Source organism: Thermomyces dupontii (assembly GCF_041956625.1).
Source record: "Thermomyces dupontii strain NRRL 2155 unplaced genomic scaffold VTN31scaffold_4, whole genome shotgun sequence".
Lineage (NCBI taxonomy): Eukaryota > Fungi > Ascomycota > Eurotiomycetes > Eurotiales > Trichocomaceae > Thermomyces > Thermomyces dupontii.
The window spans coordinates 1,760,937-1,783,725 of record NW_027192310.1 but is presented as its reverse complement, the minus strand read 5'-3'; the positions used below and the strand labels follow the sequence as shown (position 1 = coordinate 1,783,725).

The following is a 22,789-nucleotide window of genomic DNA, read 5'->3' as shown; positions in this document are numbered from 1 at the left end:
AGACAGTCCTTCATTCGCTCCTCTGTCGAATCCGCCGTTCCTTCGAATTTGACACTGTGTGTCTGAATAAAGATTCTATTCCTTGGTTGCCCAGAGACAACCACATTCTTTGTGTCTGTCCACCACATTCCGTGATCCAAAGTCCCTCCTGGCGACTGTGAATCCCATCAAAACACAGATATCGGACGCGCCGAGGGATTCTTCATCTGGAGTTCTTGAGTCTTGACTGCCCTCAGGACACTTTCTCGTTCTCCGGCATTCTTTGCACCTTTCGGCTGGTCCCATCAAAGCAACGAGCTGCATTCTTTCTGCCCTGGATTGGTGGTCGTAGATCGATCACGGGCCGCTCTGACTTGCTTCTTATTTGTTTGGGTTTCAGACCTGCCATTGATTCCAACTGCTGAATCATCTCGTCCATTGAAGCGATGAAGCTTCCGATCAGCCTGCAGACTGCGATTGCAGCCTTGATAACATGGGCCACACACGTTGAGGCCTTCTGGCGACTGCCATGCCGCGCCCAAAGTGGCATTGCTCGTCTTGACCCGTTGCAATCCTTCGGCGGGATCGGAACTCACGTCCATCTCATCTATGGTTCAGATAGTACGTTCTCCGCCATGGTTCCCTGATGTTGTTTGTCCTCTGACTTCAGCAGACTTCGGCCCCGCCGCGGATAACGCCCAACTGATGGCCGGGTCTTGCACCTCTTGTGGCGTCAAAGAGGACCTGTCTGCCTACTGGACTCCCGCCCTGTACTTCAGATACACAAACGGCACGACGGCTCTGGTTGAAACAGTGGGCGGCATGCTGGTCTACTATCTGCTAAATGGAGACAACATCAAGGCGTTCCCGCCCAACTTCCGCATGATTGCGGGCGACCAGTATCTGCGCGACTTCCCATGGCCCGTCCCTGATCCCGAAAAGTCGTCGTGGTCCGGTGACCAGGTGTCGCAGCTGGCCCTGTCGCAGAAAGCGTTGGGTTTCAACTGCTTGAACTATAACAAAGCTCCCGAGCCGTCGCTGTACCGCCACACCATGCCATCCAAACAATTCCTCGACGAAAACTGCCCAGATGGCCTCCGACTGGAGCTGATGTTCCCTTCGTGCTGGGATGGCAAGAATACGGACTCGGAGGACCACAAGTCGCACGTTGCCTATCCCAGCTTGGTCAATGACGGCACCTGCCCCGAGGGCTTCGAGACGCGATTGCCCGGCCTGTTTTTCGAGACCATCGTGAATACGTACGCCTTCAAAGATGAGGAGGGGGAGTTCATCTTTTCGACCGGCGATCCGACTGGTTGCGGCTACCACGGCGACTTCATTCAGGGTTGGGATCCGGATACTTTGCAACAGGCCGTCGACACTTGCACCAGCCTTTCGGGCAGGGTGGAGGACTGCTCCGTGTTTACGCTCCAGGGCGACGACGAGGCTTCCCAGTGCAAGTTCGAGGTCCCCGACGTGCTGAGCTCTGAGAACATCCTGGTGAACCAGGAGGGTCTTCCGGGTAAAGTGCCAATCCAGCGTGGACCCGAGCGGGCTAGCAAATACGCGGATGAACTTGCGAAGACGTGGTTTGTCGAGGGCCTGGCGCCGGCGACCCAATCCACTCCGACACCGGAATTCACCGCTCCAGTTCAACCCTCCATCAAAGCTCAAGTGGTTGACACCACCAACATCCGTCTACCTTTCCAGGCTCAGGCCGTTGATGTCGCAGAAACCAGCACTCCTCAGCCGACGCCAACCACGATTGAAGAAGAAGTGGTTTACAATATTGTCAAGGTCGACAAGACGTATGTCGTTCTATGCGATGACAATGGCGCTCCAACGACTACCTTGCCACCGACTTTCAACACAATCACCACCTTGACATCGACATCGACTACGACCAAGACAACCATGGTGTAAGGCAGGAGAGCCACGTCAGGCGAAGAGTTTCGTCACATCCGGCCCAGATTGTTTAATTCCAGGCCATCACCGTTGCCATGGAAGCATGGAAGTTGATGTAACTTCATGACAGTTTTGTCTTTTTCTTCTCCTTTCTTCTTTTTTTTTTTTTTTTTTTTCTTACTTTGCTCGCCCTCTAGCAGGAGCGACTGAATTTCTGCCAGGATTTTTCGCTTTTCAGTGTAAGTAGTTATCTCTTTATAGATTGTAAAAAGTATCTACGAAGTGCTCCATACTCGGACATTTATCCTTTCATTGAGAGTTGCGACATTTGCACTAGATTTCGTCTCTCCAGAGAGCGAGATGTTGAGGTTTGGCTAGCGAAGACAAGCTCTGGCACGGACAACGAGCCGATGTTCGAGTGGATCGGTCTGGGTGCCGTGGAAACCCTAAATCAGCGGCGAAAGCAGGTAAGCAATCAAATGCTCTCTATCCCAAGAGAGTAAGTTATTTGGACCAAAGTGCATTCCAATCCATTTCTCCTCATGGCATGGCCCCTGCTCAGCCTGTCATATCCTCCCACTAGTCTATCCACATCAATCCAGACAACCACTTCCGGGCCTCGGTTTCGGAGCCAACGGCTGGAAAACCCCCATTTGATCGATCGCCAGGAGCTCTCTGTCAATTTTATCCATGCGGGATGCGTTCGGAGATCTGTGCGAATACCGGGGTAGTCCCGCATCAACTCCGACTTTACGTCCCTGTTGAAGGATTAACCCCGCGAATTGAACTCGTGTTAGTCTTTTGCGGGGTATAAAATCCCCCAGAGAATCCAGATCCGAGTAAACGAGTGGTCCCAAACACTTGTCCGACCATCAATCCGGAAATTCTTCAAAGTCATCGCAAACATGCCTCAAGGAACAAGACTCGCAGGCAAGGTCGCGATTGTGACCGGTATTGTCCCACCACCTTTTTGCTCTCTAAGAAAATGAAGGATCGGATCTAACAGAGAGAATGACATCATGCAGGCGGTAGCTCTGGCTTCGGAGCCGCCATCGCCAAACGCTTTGGTGAAGAAGGTGCCAAGGTGATCCTGACCGATATCAACGTCGAACAGGGTCAGCAGGTGGCTGCGACGAATCCATCGAATCTGGTGTTCCAAAAGCATGACGTGACGAAACTGGAGGACTGGAAGGCGGTCGTGGATCTTGCGTTCACGAAGTTTGGTCGGCTAGATGTGCTGGTGAACAATGCGGGAACAAGCTACAGGAATAAGGTAAAATCCACCCTCTCAGTTATTTTTTTTTTTTTTTGCGAGATTTGGGATGCTAACATGAAAATTATCTAGCCGACTCTGGAAGTCACCGAGGCCGAGTTCGATCGTGTTTTCAACGTCAACGTCAAGAGCATCTTCCTGGCCGTCCAGGCGGTGATGCCGCGGTTGGTTGAACAGGGCCAGGGCGGTTCCGTCATCAACATCTCCTCGACGGGAGCGCAAAGACCCCGTCCGGGATTGGTCTGGTACAATTCGTCCAAGGGGGCGGTGTCCAACGTGCGTTGTTCTCCATCATTCCCTGCCATCCATCCATTCATCCAGACTGACGACTACCTGGCAGGCAACCAAAGGTCTGGCCGCCGAATTCGGCAAGCACAACATCCGCATCAACAACGTTTGCCCTCTTCTCACGGCCACCGGGCTCTTCTCCATGTTCACCGGCATGGAAGATACCCCCGAGAACCGCGCCAAGTTCATCAAGGATGTCCCGCTTGGTCGGTTGTGCGATGTTGAGGATATCGCCAATATGTGCCTGTACCTGGCGAGTGATGAGGGCAGGTTTGTCAATGGGACGGATTTGGTGGTGGATGGAGGGAAGTGCGTCTGATTTTTTTTTTGTTACTTTTACGAAATGTAACTGTCATCGGGCAATTCAGAGAGCAGTTTTCGAGTCTACCAGTTTGTCCTTATTCCTGTTCACGGTGTGTCTAGTTGTCTACATTGATTCTTCTTACAAGCAAGCCGATATCGGCCCGGTCCAATTGTGAACCTTCCTTCCATTCATGGATAATCTCCCAAGCGTTCTGCACAGGCCATTTGATGCTGCCGAGTGAAGGCTGTATTCTCTTCTACCAGTATTATCGATCGAAGAAAAAAAAAAAGACTGCCCTCATCATCTATTATTCTTCCTCAGGGACGTCGTAACCCTCGCGAGACATTCTGTATTCCGATTATCATAGGCTTTGATCAAAACGTCCGAAAACTTTGGTAAGGATTATTACCCGGGACCTAGGTAAGTTGATAACGTCTATCTGTTTCATCATAGCCAACCATCCCAAGTCTATTTCAATCTATGAACGTCGTACCTCCCTCGTCGATTCCGTCGCCACCCCTTTGCTCTCGATAAAATGTGAAATACGTTTTCGTGGTAACCACGCTTCCTCGGGTGTAAACCAGTACGAGAGAAGAGCGAAGATGGTGACTCCACCCATGATGACCGGAGCATCTGGCATCCAACTTGGTTAATTTCTTTTCTTTATTTTTTTTTTTCTTTTTTCCCAGAATCACTCCCAAGAAGGATGGGGACTTACAGTTGAAGGTTTCCCCCGTGACCGGGAATGTATATGGCGAATATAGGACCGCCACGATCCACCCGTTCCAGAGAATCCCAATGACCTGGAATGGCTTACTCAATCGACCCAGACTCCATTTTGGCTTCGGAAAGGTCTTGGGTGTCAGGAAGATCCGACCGAGGCAGATGAGGCCGTAGGCGGCGGCCGTGGGGACGCCTGCGGCCGAAATGAGCGACGTAAACGCCACCGAGGATGGAAGAATGGTGCAGGTCACGAGCGAGGCTACGGCCCAGACAACGATGACGGCGTTCATCGGCTGTCCGTACTCGGACACGCGCGAGACCCAACCCGAGAACGGGAGCACGCCGTCTCGAGCCACGGCGAATACGAGCCGGGACGCGGCGACGATCGCTATGGCGGTGTTCTGGAGATAGATCTGTTAGCTCGACACGGGGTGGGGAGGAGACTCTCCATGCGGGACGGGCTAATACTTACACACCACAGGGTGAAGACGCAGACGATATTCATGAAGATGTGACCCCCTTTCCCCAGGACAACCGCATACAGCGGGACAAATGGCTGTGGAGCGCCAAAGGAAAACAGCGTTTCCGGATCGGGCTACGGAAATCAGCGACGAATCTTCAACGGCAGTGGTAAGGCGATGCAGACTTACCGCGCAGAACAGGAACAGAATAATCGCACATAACCCTCCAATCCCGCTGACAATGGTACTCCAAAAGATCCCTCGCGCCGCGGACACGGCGGCATTCTTGGTCTCCTCCGCAACATGGCCCGAGGCATCGAATCCGATGAGGATTCCCGCAGTGGCAAGGTACGACAGGCACCAGTTCCAACCCTCCGGCGCGCCAGTGCCATTATATCTCGACAGGAATGCCTCGTTCGCGGTGCGGAAGCCCCAAGTTTTAGCTGTGCCGATGGGGAGCCAGATGATGTTCAGGAAGAAGTCCAGCAGGACAAATGCCGAGGAAATGTAGAAAACGTAGCGAAAGTAACGTGCTAAGCACAGCAGTTAGCTCGAATCGCTGCCCCGCATAATGGGTTCAACCGCTTACGTCGGAGGAAGTTGACCAGCGCGGCCAACGCCAGCAAGACTTCAGTGCATATCCACTGAACCGCACGGAATTTCACGTCGCTCGTGGTGGTGGGAAAGTCGAGGTTGAACACACTGATTTCCTGAGCATGGTCAGTCGCAAAATAAAAAAAGCTCCGTCGAACCAGTGCGACCCTATTCATACTGAAAGCATATAGTTGACGGCAGCCTGAGTGTTACTGGCACAGAATGTTGTCCAGGCCGTTGTACTCCACCACGCGACGACAAAGCCTAGTAAACGACCATACTTTGGCCCTCCTGCTTCCGCCGCCCAGAGATAGATCGACCCAGCCGACGGAGAGGCCGAGCAAACCTCCGCGATGACAGCGGCGGTGATGAAGGTGAACACGAGGGTGACCAGATAGCTCGTCCTGCGGAGGAAACTGTTAGGGTCTTGCCCTTGGTTTTGATTATCGACAGGGGGGCTGATCATACCAATAAGCCAGGTTTCCCCCGCTAGCAATACCCGTGCTGAAGGTGACACGAACTCCTCCGATAAAGTATAAAGCGGCTGACATCAGGATTAGTTTCTGAGCCTGGCGATCATCGAGAAGGTGACGCTACCGAAAGTCGTCGCAAAGTTCTCGGCCAAGGTGTACGATCGATGCAGGACCTTTGCACCCGCGCGATTCCGTCAGACCAATTTCCTCCAACAAAGTAACTCCCTGGCGAATGAATGAATATACGCACTTGTTTGTATCCCATTGTTTCCTATCAGGCTCGATACGTCAGCCCCGCCGCCTCCCGTTCTTTCGGTATCTAGTACATACCAGCAAGGCCTCATCTTCGTCCAAGGGCGTTTCTCTGCCCCTTTCGCCGCCATCATTCCCGGGCTCTACGTGGAGCTGTTTATTATCGTGGTCGGGCATTGTTGTTGTTGTTGTTGCGATGTCTTCAGTATTTGGCAATCGCCTATCCAACGACTGTGACAACAAGTAGTTTTATTGAGAAGGATGGAGAGAGAAAAAAAAAGATTTCATCAGAAAATAATCGAATCAAGAAGCAATTCAAGCCATGCAATACAGTAATCAAATCTACCAGTCTAAAAATCCTTGTTGATAGCTTTGGTCCAACGTGCTCTCATGAATTCACGACGAAAAAGCAATTTTCGACGACAATCTGGTGGGGACCGTGGGGTGATCACGATCGGAAAATTATCAAAGTTGATCAGAAAAGGAAAAGTCTGGAGGAAAAAAAAAATCAAATCACAACTGATAGTTAGACTTTGAGCGTAGATTGCATTGAATAGGCTGATCAAGCCCTAGCTTTGAGATGCAGCTGCAGGGCTAAGAATCGCCCGCTGGTTAGCTTGAACTTTGAGGAGCCAAGTTTCGTAAACACTCAATGTCACCGGATACTGTATTGGGTAATCTACTAACCTATTTTGGGAGGAGCCGGGAATATCCTTACGTAACCGGCTAACCTCTTCGAGTTTAGTGTCCTCTTTAGTGCGGGTGAGCTTGGGGAGGTGGGGGGTTGGTCATCTTCCGATGGCGAAATCACGTCAGTTCTTTGTCGGCTAGGGACATACATAAGCTTCCGCAGGGAATTTCACCCTTGTTGATTTTTATCGTATCGATTTGAAAGAATCAAGGTCATTGACATTACAATTCTGATGAGCGCTCGTTACGAGCGGCTCAAATCAGTTGAGCATTGGTAAATTAGCCTACAACTAGCTACTCCGTACTACTCGTACTGTGAAGGTTCAATTGACAAGGTCAAGTACTCAAGATGCTGCTCATTGCCTGCCCCTATGCAACGATACTTTCTGTTCTGCTACATCGCAGACAGAATACAGCAAGGACGACAATAGCTTATGATTGCTTCTCACGGGACAAGAGCCTCCTCAGCCGGACCCATGTGCCATGACAGCGCAATACCTTGAGCAGAGCATACGCCAGTAGACGGTACACGATCACTGTGATCCCCAGCGCCATCACGTTCAGCCTTGGGTTCTTGTCCAGGTTATACAGCTCGAGTACCTCCTGCCCGGTCTCAATCGGACAGCGGCCACTCGGCAACCGCTCGGCATCGGTGCACGTGAAGGACTGATGGCGCATCGCGTACGGCGCGAGGTTGGCGACGACGTACATCACGGGGGAGAGATGGTTGATGGCCTGCAGGACGTCGTTAAGGTCCAGGATCAACACGCCGCCCATGATCGTGGCGATGGATAGGAACACCGAGGTCACGTTGACGGAGAAACCGATGTGGTCGAACACGGTGCAGAAGACGATTCCGAGGGATTCGCCGCAGCTGACCATGGCGAAGCAGTTGAAGGCGCTGATGAAGACCATCCGGACACTCTTTTCCAGGTTGAGCACGTAGGCGGCGAAGACGCCGAAGATGACCGATGTGATGGCCTCAAAGGGAAGCTCGAGCAGGGTGTAGGAGAGCAAAAATGTCTCCGCGGAGTAGCAGGAGTCGGCTTCTTCGCGGTAAAACACGTCGCGCTCCGGTGGGAAAACAGCAATGTTTTGCAGCATCCCTAATCCCGAGTTCTCAGTAGATTCGTCGAGGTACACGGTGAATGCATCCTTACCAATGTAGTACACAGCAGCAAACTCCTGGATGGTACCCATCCGCGACTGGACTGACGGGTAATCGTTCTTCAGCGGAGCGATGAACAATGCCATGATGATGGCAATCCCAATCACCTGAGACGTCCGCGCCATGAGCAGTTCCGGCTGGCGGAAGAGATTCAGTGCCGACCGGTAGAGCACGATCGGGAATGTCACCCGGAACGGATGCATCTGCTTCATCAGACTGCCCAACTCGGCGGGTGTCGCGATATGTGACGTCTGGTGGCCCCTTTCACTTGGTTTCTGCTCCCATGCCATGATCAAACGCTGGACGCGTTCCCGCGTCATGGCTTCCCGATCCGCCTGCTGAAGGTCGACGGTGATCAAGTCCAGAGCGAAGTCGGCTGGATTCGTCTGGGATGGGCATTCGTACCCCAAGGACCGGAAGTATGGGATCATATCCGCGCCTCTACCAGCGTACACGGTGTGCCCTCCCCGTGCTAGGAGGAGGAGATTGTGAAAATGCTGAAAGACATCTGACCGCGACTGATGGATTGTGAGGATTAGGGTCCGGCCCTCCGCTGCCAGCTGATTGAGGACCTCGATAATGGAAGTAGCCGTATACGCGTCGAGGCCCGACGTTGGCTCGTCCAAGAGCAAAATCTTCGGGTCGGTCAGGATTTGAATGGCGATTGTCACCCGCCTCTTCTCACCACCGCTGATGCCTTTGACTAGCTCACTGCCAATGAGATTATCCGCGCAGTCTTTCAGTCCCATCTTTAAAAGAACTTCCTCGGCCCGTCGGTCCTTCTCCTCCTTGGACATCCAGCGTGGCAATCTGAGTCCAGCCGCAAAGCGCAAACTCTCCCGGACTGTCAGCGAGGGCATCAAGTCATCGTCATCCTGCGTAACAAATGATGTTACCGAGCGGATCACATCTTCTGAAGGAATGGCACCGTTGTACGACATGCTTCCATGCACCTGATACTCCGTAGTGGGAGAACTACGAAGTCGACGCGCAATCGAATTCAAAAGCGAAGTTTTCCCGCTGCCCGATGGGCCCATGATCACATTCAATTCGCCAGGGCGAAACTGGGTCGTCACGGGCTTCAAGATCGGAATCGTTCTCGGAGGCTTCCAAGGAAGTCCACGTTGCTTGACATTCAGCGCATACTTGTCCAGCGAGATGGTCACCGGACGGACTCCCTGTGTTGGTCTGGTCTCGGGCTGTTTTTGAGCACTAGACTGATCCCCCTCGTTCTTGCGCGTCTGCGCCATTCCAAGAGCAAACTTGTTGTACTGTAGCAAAAGTCCAGAAAGGATCAGGAATCCAAAAATGAAGGCCATCAAGATCACGCAGGGTCTCCAGATCCAATTGTCAGGCAGTCCCAAGCTTCGCATGATGAATCTGCCAGTGTATTGCTTGCATGCCGGATCCATGGGATCGTCCGAATACGGACAGTCATAGAATTGGCCATACTCTGGGCCGTTCACACCTATGAACTCGTTTGCGCAGAGCGCACCAAAGATGTAGAAGCTATACGCGACCCATTTCAGCCACCGGACGTATACGGGAATCTGGTTGGCCTGTACGAAAAAGCCACATGCAAAGGTTTGAAGGGTGAAGGTGAGATTGGAGACAACGCTGGCTCCGGCGAAGTTGCGGGAGACGCCGATTGCCACGGCGGCAACGGTCATGGAAATGTAATGTGTAAGAATGTTAATACCGAGGAAAACGAAAAAGGTGTTAACTTCTCGCCGGTATCCTGCCATGAAATAGAAGATCACAGCGAACAGGATAGGGACCGGAAGATCTTCGAGCAGAAAGCGAGCCGCACGTCGGCTCAGAAGAAATCCGGGCACGGTGATAACGCCCTCATTGCGTTCTCGGTCAAACAATCGGATGTCAATGCTGAGGCGAAAAACCTCATAGGTCAGCACTAGATATGCGTTGAGCGAGCTGGCAGTGTAGAGGCTTCCTTGACGAGATCGGATGCCGGACAGGCTTTTGTCCAGCTGCAAAAAGATCCATCCAGCAATAACTCCCATGAATACGGCCTCGAACAGGCTGGCAGCCATGCCCATTGGATCTCGGACGGTGGTTTTGAAGGTACGAGAAGTCAAAACTCGGAGTTCCTGAGTGAACGGGACTCTCTGAGCCGGTCTCACATGCCCTTTGATCGGAGGGGATGACGGGTTTAGTCTCGCTTCCCGGCCAGTGTGGGCGCCCGATTTTTCCAGCTTGGACCTCCATGCTTGCCGGAGTGCATCCACACGAGCCAAGGAGGCCCTCTCCAGGTCTGGAGCTCGGTTGTCGATCGCCGCGAGATCGATCAAAAACTCCGCCGGGTTGACAAACTCGGGCAACGAATAACCCAAACTTTCAAAGTAGGGAAGCGACTCGGAGACAGGGCCACTATATAATACTGATCCTCCACGAGCCAGCAGAATGACGTTGTCAAAGAGATTCCAAATCTCCGAGCGGGGAGCATGGATCGACACAATCACAGTTCGACCGCCCTGAGCAAGTGACTTCAAAGTGCGGACGATCTGAAACGCACTGGTGGCGTCCAAACCTAGAGCCCTCCAGTTAACGAACGAAACAGCATGATAGTGGACTTCGTTCTCCGTACCAGTTGTAGGTTCATCACAGAACAAGACCGAAGGATTGGCCAACATCTGTACTCCGATACTCGTCCGTCTCTTTTCACCCCCGCTGCATCCTTTGCGCGCACTGTTACCGATGCGCGTGTCGGCGCACTCTTTCAATCCTAGCTCGAGAATCACATCTTCGACGATGTCTCTTCGTTCGGCGGCGGTCATTGGCGGCGGGAGGCGAAGCTCCGCGGCATATTGGAGTGTTTCTCGAACGGTCAAAGTAGGGATGAGAATATCCTCCTGCATCACGTAGGCGCTACCGATACTGGAGATGTCCGAAACCCCGTTGAACGTGGTGGAACCGGCAACCTTGAGTCGGGATGACTCCATCCGGCCGGCCATCATATTGAGCAGCGAGGTCTTGCCTGAACCACTGCTGCCGATGATGGCCGTCAGCGAGCCGGCCGGCATATGGGCATTGATGCCATCGAGGATTGTCTTGTAGCTGCTTTCCTTTTTCCCGTTCCATTGTAGCAGCTGTCTCGGATCCTGCCATACTGGCGGTGTTGTGTCGAAGTGCACCGTCAAATCTCTAACCTGGACATCGACCGGAGTGACATCGCGAAAGGAGAACGTTGTCGTTGATAGCGGGATGGTTACGTCCCGGCCTTTGGGCTCATTATGGATTCCGGGTTCGGAGTCTTTCTCCACGTGCATGGCGGAGCGGCAAGGAGTCCGAAAGATGGGGTTAATCGTGGTGATACATGGACTAGATATCTCGCCTGGCCAGCAAGTAGTGCATTCATCGGCAACAAATGACTTCAATTTTTGTTCTCGTTGACCGTCGGTCAAGAGAACAGTGTTCTGGGAATTATTCCGGGGGTTCCTGAATCCGAAAAATCAACTGTTCAAGCCAACAGTTGATTCCGTATATGGTTGTTATAGAATGGTCCACGGAGAATACGATCTAAACGAGCGGATTCGGTTCTCGGAATAACCGGCTTGGCTTCAACTGGCCAAGAAATGACCACCCACGCAGATTGGTTGATCGGATCAATCCTGTCTCGCTTGGAGATGGCATTGAGAAGCCAGCCTCGCAGGCATGTGAATCCCAGTGAAAAGTACTGCCTCTCCATACGTATGTCTGTGTGAGCTTTGTAGTTCTGACGGTCACACTTCTTGAGTTCCCAAGTTCTGCGATGCTGACAGAAATGACCCGCAGTTCGGCAGAATGCCAAAAGTTCCGCCAAGGAAAGCTTCCGACTGGACCGGGACCGTGCCCGAACCCTGAGGTAAATCTCCGACACGGCATTCTGTTTGTCAACAACCTCGCAGGTCTGCAACTGTGAACAATTAAGACCCCAAGTTGGATCTGGAAGAATCAGGACAGCTACAACTGAGAACAAGCATGAAACAGTCTCGTTGGACGCCGTTTTCATCTTCCTCGAGGTTGGTCTGATGAAAATACAATGCTTCAAATTCGTCTATCTTGTGAGAACCACTATTTTCTTTTCGAGCACACAGAGAGCAACCTTTGGACATTGGAGGAGTCGGATTGGTGCAATTCAAACCTTCCAGGCATATCGCCGACATTGAGGCAAGCAGGATGAGGGAAGCTCCGGCGAGATATCCTTCTGTCGTAGATGCCACTGAGCCTGTTTCGTCTTGTCCAAGCACAGTTGGATTGACTCTCAAGTATTCTCCTCCGTGATTAGGGGATTTTTGGATACTAGTTGTTTTCAAAGTGAGCTCACCGTTCATACTTGTGGAAGGATACTACATCGTATTTCATAATATGGCTCACATCGTTCAAGCATAGGGCTCTGGCTACTAGCCCTAACCCTAGAGTAAGAACGATACATGTCGTTTGGAGAGAGGGACAAAGGACGTGCCGTATCTACTCGTGTACATTCAACTATCCTTGATCCTGGCTACAGACCTGTCTCTGGCTGTGGGTGAGCCACATCGCTGGCAAAATCCTCCTACCATGCACAATTTTCCATCTCTGCCATGGTATGTCCCATCAGCGACGTATGAATCACGGACATAACCAAGATAACGAAGGAAAATTTGATACGCTCTCATCAGTCGTCACTCTACAGTCCCTTCAAACCAGTTCGACGGCGGCACATTGCGAAAGCGCAATCTGCGGCTGGTCGTACGGCAGCAAAGGAGATTATCGATCAGGAAGCTACCGGGAATTATGAAGATGACGGGTGTCGTTGAATTCGAGCTTTCAAGGGTCAACTTTCATCCACAACCGCAGACAGGTATGGGTGGGCCAGAATTCGCGGATACTGGAAAGAGATGCAGTGCCCTACGTAAGTATATGTAGCCGGGTCTGGATATAAAGTTGGGGACAGCCCTCAACGCATTGCGCTTCCCACTTGAGGGACCCGAAACGCGGTGACTTCAATGAGGACGGAAATTGTAGGCTACTTTCCACGGCGGCATGTGGCATAGTAGGACTACTCGTACGTTCGATTGGAAAATTAGTTAGCAGGAGTATCGCAAGAGAATCGGAATTCACTGGTCGCTGGAGCCAGACCTGTGACTTTGCGAAGCGTAACATACAGGACTCGCGAGAAGGCCAACAAATAGACCTTCGTAGTAAATACTAGGTAGGTAGTCACCGCCTTTTGGATGGACGCACTTGCCCGCTGGAACGACTTCGTAACAGGTGCGGCATGCTTCGCACTCCGTGCACTGACACTTGTTTCTCCATTCGGAACCACGTGGTTCGCTTCTTGCGGTCGATCCGTCCCCAGTGCTCACGTTTAGACACGCCGGAGTCTAGATTTCATTGACGCAGGAAAAGGTCGGGGTTTGGCATCAAGAGGTCCATTGCGAGGTCACCATCCTTCACGACCCACATGTTGTGGCGGATGTTGATCGACGTTCGAACTCAAGTTCTATCTGGGGTCCATCGATGGGAAGATTGCTCGGCCTTCCAGCAAGATCGATCCTCGGGAGTCACAGCAGCTTAAGTACTTCGTACCTCTCTGCTGGTGAGAGATTTGAATCCCTAAACGTCTCGGAAAGAAAGGGTTTGATCATCTGGAGTTATTATTCTCTTCTGTTCAAAGCTGCCGCCATTGGGTCCAGACCGTCCAGGCCTTATCAGACTCTAAACGGGAGCTGTTCCATACTGTTTACTGCTAGTGCATAAGCGCGAGTCAACGTTGACGATGATGGACCCATTTCCATGGAGATGGAGCAAGAAGGAATGGCGGTCAGCACAGGCCTCGTTACCACTATCAGACGTGGACACGCCTAAACAATCTACGAGTACGGATACTCCGTCAAAATTCTCGTTGCATGGAGCCAGTCTCGTAGGGTTTCTTCTTCGCCATGGGATCACATCATTGATGATGATCACATTGACATGCTCGTCGCATCCTTGTGTCCTCGATTCGTCTACAGAAAGAGCAGGGAGGGATCGTTATCAGTCAGCGAGTTGTGTCATGAAGGTCGATCAGCCAATCACAGTTGCCTGATAAGAGAGTCGTGCCAAGGCCAAAGAAGAAAATTCTATCTGTATCGGTGCACAGTCCTCCCACGAGCCTGCCTGCCTCTTCACATGGATTAAACGCTTTGATATACTCCGTACATATCAATTGCTCTGTAACAAAAGAACCTTGCTCTGATAATTGATCCGTCATTCCATCCACTGTGATTTCTTGAGGGAAAAATTGGAATGAGGCATTTACTGTAGAATGCACCAATCCGGATCTGCATGCGCATTGGCTTTTTGCCCAATACGGTTCACGCTTTCCCGCGTTCGGTACATACGCGAATTTCCAAGCATTTTTTTTCTTCCCACTCCAACTCAGCCTCGTCGAGGACGGAGCCTTGTACGGGTGCCATTTGTGGTTTGGAACACCATTACTCCGTACATGCAGTGAAGTGCGTTGTCAATGACTTGTCAGTTCTGTTCTCGACGGAGCGAGATTCCAGATGAATCTCTGCAGGAAGTTCCATGCAGTTTGAATAATAGTTGATGCAGGTTCTCGGAACCAGGTGTTGTGCGCCTATCCTGTCCGGGAAAGGCATTCAGCCATTTCTCCCGTCCGATCTAACCTAGCCGGAATCGGTTAGCGCCGCTAACCTCAAACCGATCGGGAGAGGCGGCCAATCACCGACTGTGCGGCGATTGAGACTTGAAACTGGGCTAGAACAGGGAAAAATCAGTGCTAAAAATAATCGAATTCTTCTCACAGCCGCATTGTTTTCGCCACAGTTGCCACAGCTGCGCCTTGTTTGAGTCTTCCCCAGAGAATTGACCCCAGAGGAAGAGGAGGAAAGGTCATTGAACCGTCTGACGATGGGCGAATATGGACGGAGCACAGAAGAAGACGGGAGGACGGAGTGGAGGAAGACTTGCAGCTTTAGACTGGACTGGCGTGGCGGTGGGGAGAAGCGTGGCCTTATCAGCGAGTCCGATGGCAGGGTCTAGGGTTCTAGAGCTGCAGGAACCGACTATCACTAGCATCCCGTCGAAAGCAACGGACTAGGAGGGACTACTTCTCGTAGTCTCTGGAGGATGCAGTACGATTCCGCCCGGAAAGTTGAACTGATGAGTACGTGAATAGAGTCCGTTAACTTAGTTAACTTATCGGGAGGCCGTCGGGGCAGTGGAAATCCCCAGGAATCAGTAATCACCATTATGTAATGCCGATAACGATCGGGAGGTTGTATGATTGTATGAATCAGCATCATCTGTCATAGGCGATACGGGCTGCAGGACGACTGATAAAGCAACCGCCCTTGATTCGAGCATCACGTCCAAGTCAAGCCGTCGATCGCGTGGGAGAAAAAGAAACGAGAATCCAAGCGGGAAAACCCTGCTCCATTTTTTGACTGGTTTTGGTGCTAAAAACAGCCGCACACGCGAAATCACCCGAAACCGCCGCCTGTTGCTGGAGAAAATACGTACAGTAACTGTAAGTAACTACGGGTATGGACGTTCCTTTAGGTTAAGTTAGTTAATCGAAACCGCCCATTCTTCCTTACTCCCCACTCCTGATTCGTGAAAGACAAATCCCGCACTCTGCCCGTCCGTACTTAAATGAAGAAACTTCCCCCAGAACTGCTCGACCTTCCAAACACAGAGTATTGTTTTCTCTCTTATTATTTTCTCTTTTTCAATCCTTGGGGTTAGAACAATCTCCTCTGCTCGAGGTTCTACATCCCTTACCTGCCACTTGCATTGCTTTCTAGACTAGATCTTTTTCAGTCCACCGCCTTCGTCATGGTACGTCAATTGACCGTCAGAAGTTCTACCAACGATCGAGTCTGACAGTAGTACTGATTGTGCAGGCTGATTCCACTGCGCTATCCTCGAACACGGGGAACCTGCGGAAATTCCTCGAACTCGACCAGAAGGGAAAGATCATTGCCGAGTATGTCTGGATTGACTCGGTTGGCCACGTTCGCTCAAAGTCCAAGGTATTAATTCACTCTTGTCTGGAATTGAACGAAGCTAACTTTACCCTGCAGACTCTTCCGAAGAAGGTCTCGTCGGTAGATGAGCTTCCAGAGTGGAGCTTCGACGGCTCCTCGACCGGTCAGGCTCCGGGTGACAGCTCTGACGTCTACCTGCGCCCCGTTGCCTTCTTCCCCGATCCGTTCCGCGGTGGCGACAACATTCTGGTTCTCTGCGAGACCTGGGACTCGGACGGCACGCCCAACAAGTTCAACTACCGCCACGAGGCGGCCAAGCTGATGGAAGCCCATGCTTCGGAGCATTTCTGGTTCGGTCTGGAGCAGGAGTACACTCTTCTCGGCCCCGATGGCTGGCCATGGGGCTGGCCCAAGGGCGGCTACCCCGGTCCGCAGGGCCCGTACTACTGCGGTGTCGGCACCAACCGGGTCTACTGCCGGGACATTGTCGAGGCCCACTACAAGGCCTGCCTGTACGCCGGTATCAACATCTCCGGTGTCAACGCGGAGGTGATGCCGTCGCAGTGGGAGTACCAGGTGGGTCCCTGCGAGGGCATCCAGATGGGCGACCAGCTCTGGATCTCGCGATACCTGCTGCACCGCGTGGCCGAGGAGTTTGGCGTCCAGGTGTCGTTCGCGCCCAAGCCGATCCACGGTGACTGGAACGGTGCCGGTCTGCACACCAACGTCTCGACTGAGGCGATGCGCAAGGAGGGTGGCCTGAAGGTCATTGAGGCCGCGATGAAGAAGCTGGAGGCCCGTCACGTCGAGCACATTGCCGTCTACGGCGAGGGCAACGAGGAGCGTCTGACCGGCCGCCACGAGACCGGCTCGATCGACAAGTTCACGTACGGTGTCGCCGACCGTGGTGGCTCCGTCCGGATCCCGCGCCAGGTCGCCAAGGATGGCAAGGGCTACTTCGAGGACCGCCGGCCGGCCAGCAATGCCGATCCTTACCAGGTCACTGGCATCATTGTTGAGACGGTAAGACCGATTTCCCTTTTCTGACCACGAATCCTGGCTGACGAAGTACTTAGCTCTGCGGCGGTGTCAACTGATTTTTTTGTTTTTCGGCGTCTTTGTGTGTTCGGGCTCATTGATTGAACTTCGAAGCAAGACTTCATTGTGCCTTTCGTGTCCATTACGTTTAGACCACTTTTGTTATGCCGATATGTTTTGCAGGAACGGTTTATGACTTGTGGATTGATTCCCCGGTTATTTTTTTTTCTCTTTTCCCAGTCGCGATGTGTTCGCGCGTGATGGAACAAGAACATGGGTCACGGTGTTATGGTTAATAATCATGCAAATGCCAGCATAGATAATGCGACGATAAAAAATGACTTTTATCTAGTTCATGATTCTATCTGCGTGGTACAGTGTATCAGAGAGTAGTACAGCTTCATGCTTCGGCCTTTTTCCACGGCAACAACCCATCCAACCCACGTTCCCGCTGCTCTCTCCGCGCCGCACCATCCAAATAATTCCGTCCCTGATCCCCATCCTCGTTCTTGCGTTTCCCATCCACAACCCTGACAAGCACCTGCATCACCACCGCCGCGACGATGCTCCCGCAGAGAATCCCAATCATCACGAGGTTACTCTTGCGGTACTTGGCGCGACCCTCCGCCATGTAGTCACTCGGCCAGCCCGCGTACAGGGCATAGGTGGTCAGGATACTGCCGAGGTTGCCCAGGCCCGAGACGAGTGCTGAGGCGGCGGCGACGCCGACCTCGCCGTGCCGCGGCTGGAAGACTTCTGTCGTCCAGGTCATTGTGATGGGCACGGTGGGGCCCAGGCCGAACCCGACGATCAAGAGTCCGCCGTAGCGAGGCCAGGGATTGGTTTCGGTTCCGGCGAAGGTGGTGAGGAGGAGGCCGAGGATTTGTAGAAGGGTGGGGATGCAGAAGAAGAGGCTGCGGTGGTGGTGGAAGCGGTCGGATAGGGGGGTGACGAGGAGGATGGCGAGGAGGTCCATCTATTTTTATGGAGTTTGTCAGTAAGGGAGGGGGGGGGGGGGGGGGAACGGGATGGGGAAGGGAAGGGAAGGTGGAACTTACCACCCAGATCGGTGCAAAGAGTAAGCTAACTTCAATGTCGCTCAACGACGGGTTCGTCGCCCGGATAATGACCGTACCGTAGCTCTGTGTCCCGATGCCCACGCCCACCACACCAAAGTACATGATGAGCAGTGGCCAGAGGCGCCAGTCGAGGAGCACGCGGACTAGGTCGCGCAGGGACCAGACATTGTTGTGGTACACCCGCGTGAGATCATGGTAGTGGATCTGTGCGTCACGGCCGGTCAATGCCGGAGGACTCTGCGGACTGAGTCGCCGCCATAGCGTTGCGATGCTTCCACGCAACCCTTTGGGTTCGCCGGACGGCGTTGTGGTTGTCGCCGTCCCCGGTCGAGCAGGTCGATCCGGCAGCCACCAGAGCAGCGCGAGTCCAAACGCAATGGTAACTACCCCATACACCAGGAACATCCACTGGAACCCGACGTAGCCGCGCATGCCGTCCATTTTTTGGAACCCGGCGGAGACCAGGCCGACGACGGCGGCAGAGACCTGTGCGGCGGTAAAATACCGACCAATGCGCTTGCCCATGCGCGACGGAGGGTAGAACAGGGACAGGTAGTATGTCATGCCAGGCCACATGCCTGCAATGACGATTCCGAGCAGGAGACGCAGCAAACTATCACCGTCAGCTCCATCATAAATCACGATGGATATCAAAAAAAAAAAAAAAAAAAAGAAATGACTTACTAGAAACTCCACGCCGCTTTCATGGCCACCATACACGTCCCAATCACCCCCGTCGACACCACAATCCGACTCATCCACACATGCGGCTTGAGCCGGGTCATGATCAGATTCGACGGCAGATCAAACACCACATAGCAGACGTAGAACAAAGCCAGACCCGTGGAGATCTGTTCCGGCGAGATCTTCAACACGGAGCCCAGGTCATGTTCGACCTCCGCGTTCATCGTCTGCGCGAGACCAACATTGGATCGCACGGCCGAGCAGAGAAAGTACAGAATCCAAAAAGCCGGGAGGATCCGCCGGTCGAGTTTTCTGCATGATCAATCAAAAGTGTTAACCATGCCGTTCAATTGAGGAATGGAAGAGCAGAAACGTACGAATAGACTCGGTCAATCGTCGCGAGGTCGGGCTCCTCGCCGCCCGCCTCGGCGTCAATGTCGCTGGTGCTGGCGGTTTCTTCATCATTCACCGTCCCCGCACCACCGCGAGGGGGTGTGATGGTGTTTTCCTCGGCTCGTTTTAAGTCCTCCATTGGAGGCTGTTCATGGTCATGCTCGGTTGCGGGCATGGTTCTTGTTTTTTTTTTTTTTTTTTGGCTTGTCACAGTCCGTTATACCAACTCCGACAGAACCCAAGCGTCGTGGTGCTGATAGCCGAGATTCACGTCTAGTATTGCGGAAAGAGTTTTTTTATTGCATCTGATGAGCAAGTGTCCAAAATATATTTCGCATCCAATGGATCCTAGAAATAATGAGTCATGGCTTGGAATTAACGCCATAAACAACTCGGAAGCTTGACAAGAGTCCATCACCGCCGTCCAGACTCCAGAAATAAATGGTAAGATTGGCACTGACTCGTCCCAAGGTCAAATCAAGATACCGACGACGGTGATCCCGATGAGGAAAAGTTTAGGGCGGGATCGGAGCTTTAGCAAACTCAATTATCTGACTAAGCCTGGTTGGACCCAATGAGATTGTCGGAGACTCAGGTTGGGGAAGAAATGATCCTCGTTGTCGGAGTCGTTGACATTGTTAATCTCGGTCTATATCTTGATGGATTCCGATTTGTTCTATCCAAGAGAAACTTCTCGGGTATATTTGTGCATGACAAAAAATGATAAAAAGATGGCCTCTATCCAATGAGATGCTCTTTGCATAACTTAGTCAGACTCGGAGCTCTTTCCAGCCTGTGCCTCACTATCGCCGTTATGAATGACCGTTTGGCCCTTCTCGTCTGATCCTTGGGTGACCCCGTGCACATTCTCGCCGGCTTCAGCGGAGATGAGCAGCTCGCCGTGCTTGCCGTACAGGCGAGGCTCTTCGCGAGCCACCCGGACGACATCAAATATCGACGTGGTCTTGCGAAAAATGTTGTCCATCTCTTCGAGCGACCGATAGGCGGTCTCGGGGTAGAAGAAGTACACAACGGGGAAGATGAAAGCGTTACTGTTAAAAAAAAAAAGTCAGCATGCGCCATCATAGCCGTCGAGGAGGAAGAGGATCCATACATAACCGCAAAGATGATGTAGGTCTTGTAGCCGATGGATTCGAACGCAGGCGGCGTGATCATGACGACCATAAAGTTGAACGCCCAGTTCGCCGAGGTCGCCAGCGCATTGGCAGGCGCACGAATCCGTAGGGGCACAATCTCGGCCGGGTACAGCCACGTCATGCCCAGCCAACCCCAGGCGAAGAAAGTGTTAAAGACGAACAGGAAGATGGCAGCCACAATACCAGGTCCGGTCTGGCCTACGTAACTGGTGGACACGGCCAGGACCACCATGGACAGGGACATGCCAGCGGCACCGAACAACATCAGAGGGCGGCGGCCGGCCTTTTCGATGATAAAGACCGGCAGCCAGGACGCGAGAAAGTATTCGGTGCCGTTGCAAGCCGCCAGAATCCGCGACACCAAGCCGCTCAGGCCAATGCTGGTCTCGTAGATGGTCGCTGCGTAGTAGGTAATCAGGTTGATACCCGAGATCTGCTGGAACATCTGGTTGACGTAGGCCAGAACGACACGATGGAGGTGACGGTCCTCGTTCATCAGGAACAACTCGCTCCAGGCGACCGTGGCGGTCTGCATCACGTGCTCTTTGATAGTGTTGAACTCGTGCTTCACCAGCGGATCATCAATGGGCTTATCCATTAGGGCACTCAAGACCTCGGCGGCTTCATGCTCGTGACCCTTGAGAATCAACCAGCGGGGCGACTCAGGAAGATACATGACCGTCGCCAGAATGATCACCGCGAAGACGATCTGGAAGGCAATCGGGAATCGCCAGGCGACGGTGCTGGGATCCAAAAACGAGAATCCAAGATCCAGCCAGTAGCTGATGCAGATGCCACCGGTGATCAGCGCGCCTTCAATCATGACGAGTTGTCCGCGGCGATGCGACTTGGAGCATTCAGACTGCCAAGTGGGAACGGTCGAAGTGTTCAAGCCGTTGCCGATTCCGGTGATGATACGACCGACGATGAAGTGTGGCAATTCGAACGCGCTAGTCATGATGACGGCCCCGACCACCATGATCGCGGAACCCAAAAAGATGGTCTTGCGGCGGCCGAGCAAATCACCCAAGAAGATACACATGATGGCCCCAATGAAGCAGCCGACATTGTACGAGGCTACGGAAATACCTGTAGAGGGGAACGAACGTAAGTTTCCGGCGCGAAGGGGAGGGGGTGGTTTCTACTGTCTGCACGTTCGGGGTGTACGTACCTTGAATGGTTGATTGATGGTCTCTTTCGGGCTTTGAGAGCGCTTGGAATGCCTCCGACGAAGTGTCCATTTCGGGGAACGTCTTGACAAACGAATTCAGGGTCAACAACCCTCCCATGACACCTCTGTAGTCATCGTTAGTCTCCGATCAACTCTTTCAAATGAGATTGCAGGCATCGCGCGCGGGGTCGTCGCATACTGGTCATAGCCGAACAACCTAGCGATCACAGTCAGCCATGGTACTCAATGTCTTCGTGGCAAATTCTCGAGACCTACAAGAAATCAAGGCCGGCAATCGTGCCGACCGCGACGTTCAGCCTGGTGCCGCGAAACCCGAAGAACTTTGGGATGCCCATGATGGCGGCACAACGGTCCTGTTCCTTGCTCTCCTCTCACTCAACTGCTGCCACGGTCCGGATAATCAATCACGGTCGCAGCCCTCTTCGGGAACGGGGAAGAATTGACAAGGGTGAGAAGTGGAGGAGAGACGCGAGCTTTTTATATCAAGAGGCTTCGGGAGATTTTTAAATGACAATCAGAGGGGGATCCGTGCAACAACGCTCCGTCGGTTATGGGCCATAACCTACTGTGTACTACACCTGGTTCATCCACCAACAACAACCAGATCGTGGAGAAGAGTGACGTTATGCGATCCGCCGAACCATGCGGAGAAGACCAATGTCTGTGTCAAGCTGGTCGTCTCCAGCAGCCCGGGAAGATTACAGTGGATACAAAACTTCCTCTCTCATCCCCCTTTTGCACCCGTAACTCTCCACCATTCCATTGGCATGTGGCATGGGCCTTTTCCCCCTTTACAGGGCCTCTGGCTTACCCGCTCAACGTTAAGTTTGGCGGCCCGCAAATCAAAGCGCGCACTACCGAGAAGCATCCGCCATCCGTTCCTCCCCCCCAAAGTTTAGGGCTTTGCTGATCTTCTCCACAGCCAGTCGGCAGCCTTTGAGCCGCGGCTAGACTTCTTTTGGCGAAGCCGAACGATGGACTCCTCGGTTGACCTCGCCTGTGAACTTCTTCGATCTAAAGGTCACTGTTGTGATGCGTGCCATCTTCGCGAAATCTGGGGAGACATTGTTTCGTGGGAAAATACCGTCGGCTCCGGCTATGCTTACAGACCCCACAGTGGAGGAAAGAATATGGAGTCTCCAGGAAAAGTCCCAGTTGACGGG

The 22,789-nt window shown here is 52.7% G+C and overlaps 7 protein-coding genes across 7 annotated transcripts; 3 read left to right on the top strand and 4 right to left on the bottom strand.

Moving 5' to 3' along the window:
- Positions 1 to 425: 425 nt before the first annotated feature.
- On the top strand, positions 426 to 1,902 carry VTN31DRAFT_5170 (uncharacterized protein; the record flags this gene model as incomplete). Its single annotated transcript, XM_069405640.1, has 2 exons — positions 426 to 600; positions 653 to 1,902. The coding sequence occupies 2 exons, from the start codon at positions 426 to 428 to the stop codon at positions 1,900 to 1,902; spliced, it is 1,425 nt and encodes a 474-aa protein (XP_069260683.1).
- An 887-nt stretch (positions 1,903 to 2,789) lies between these two features.
- On the top strand, positions 2,790 to 3,764 carry VTN31DRAFT_5169 (uncharacterized protein; the record flags this gene model as incomplete). Its single annotated transcript, XM_069405638.1, has 4 exons — positions 2,790 to 2,835; positions 2,910 to 3,157; positions 3,230 to 3,433; positions 3,498 to 3,764. The coding sequence occupies 4 exons, from the start codon at positions 2,790 to 2,792 to the stop codon at positions 3,762 to 3,764; spliced, it is 765 nt and encodes a 254-aa protein (XP_069260682.1).
- A 463-nt stretch (positions 3,765 to 4,227) lies between these two features.
- Positions 4,228 to 6,429, bottom strand: VTN31DRAFT_5168 (uncharacterized protein; the record flags this gene model as incomplete). Its single annotated transcript, XM_069405637.1, has 10 exons — positions 4,228 to 4,382; positions 4,468 to 4,873; positions 4,945 to 5,067; positions 5,123 to 5,466; positions 5,523 to 5,643; positions 5,706 to 5,931; positions 5,996 to 6,071; positions 6,125 to 6,173; positions 6,251 to 6,271; positions 6,331 to 6,429. The coding sequence occupies 10 exons, from the start codon at positions 6,427 to 6,429 to the stop codon at positions 4,228 to 4,230; spliced, it is 1,620 nt and encodes a 539-aa protein (XP_069260681.1).
- A 945-nt stretch (positions 6,430 to 7,374) lies between these two features.
- On the bottom strand, positions 7,375 to 11,397 carry VTN31DRAFT_5167 (uncharacterized protein; the record flags this gene model as incomplete). Its single annotated transcript, XM_069405636.1, has 3 exons — positions 7,375 to 8,048; positions 8,103 to 10,658; positions 10,716 to 11,397. 3 exons carry the CDS (start codon positions 11,395 to 11,397, stop codon positions 7,375 to 7,377), a joined length of 3,912 nt encoding a protein of 1,303 aa, XP_069260680.1.
- A 4,534-nt stretch (positions 11,398 to 15,931) lies between these two features.
- Positions 15,932 to 17,180, top strand: VTN31DRAFT_5166 (uncharacterized protein; the record flags this gene model as incomplete). The annotated part of the gene is made up of 4 exons (XM_069405635.1): positions 15,932 to 15,934; positions 16,000 to 16,128; positions 16,180 to 17,106; positions 17,160 to 17,180. The coding sequence occupies 4 exons, from the start codon at positions 15,932 to 15,934 to the stop codon at positions 17,178 to 17,180; spliced, it is 1,080 nt and encodes a 359-aa protein (XP_069260679.1).
- A 341-nt stretch (positions 17,181 to 17,521) lies between these two features.
- On the bottom strand, positions 17,522 to 19,416 carry VTN31DRAFT_5165 (uncharacterized protein; the record flags this gene model as incomplete). The annotated part of the gene is made up of 4 exons (XM_069405634.1): positions 17,522 to 18,097; positions 18,180 to 18,813; positions 18,885 to 19,196; positions 19,262 to 19,416. 4 exons carry the CDS (start codon positions 19,414 to 19,416, stop codon positions 17,522 to 17,524), a joined length of 1,677 nt encoding a protein of 558 aa, XP_069260678.1.
- A 627-nt stretch (positions 19,417 to 20,043) lies between these two features.
- Positions 20,044 to 21,961, bottom strand: VTN31DRAFT_5164 (uncharacterized protein; the record flags this gene model as incomplete). Its single annotated transcript, XM_069405633.1, has 5 exons — positions 20,044 to 20,329; positions 20,392 to 21,523; positions 21,606 to 21,730; positions 21,805 to 21,822; positions 21,882 to 21,961. 5 exons carry the CDS (start codon positions 21,959 to 21,961, stop codon positions 20,044 to 20,046), a joined length of 1,641 nt encoding a protein of 546 aa, XP_069260677.1.
- Positions 21,962 to 22,789: the final 828 nt, after the last annotated feature.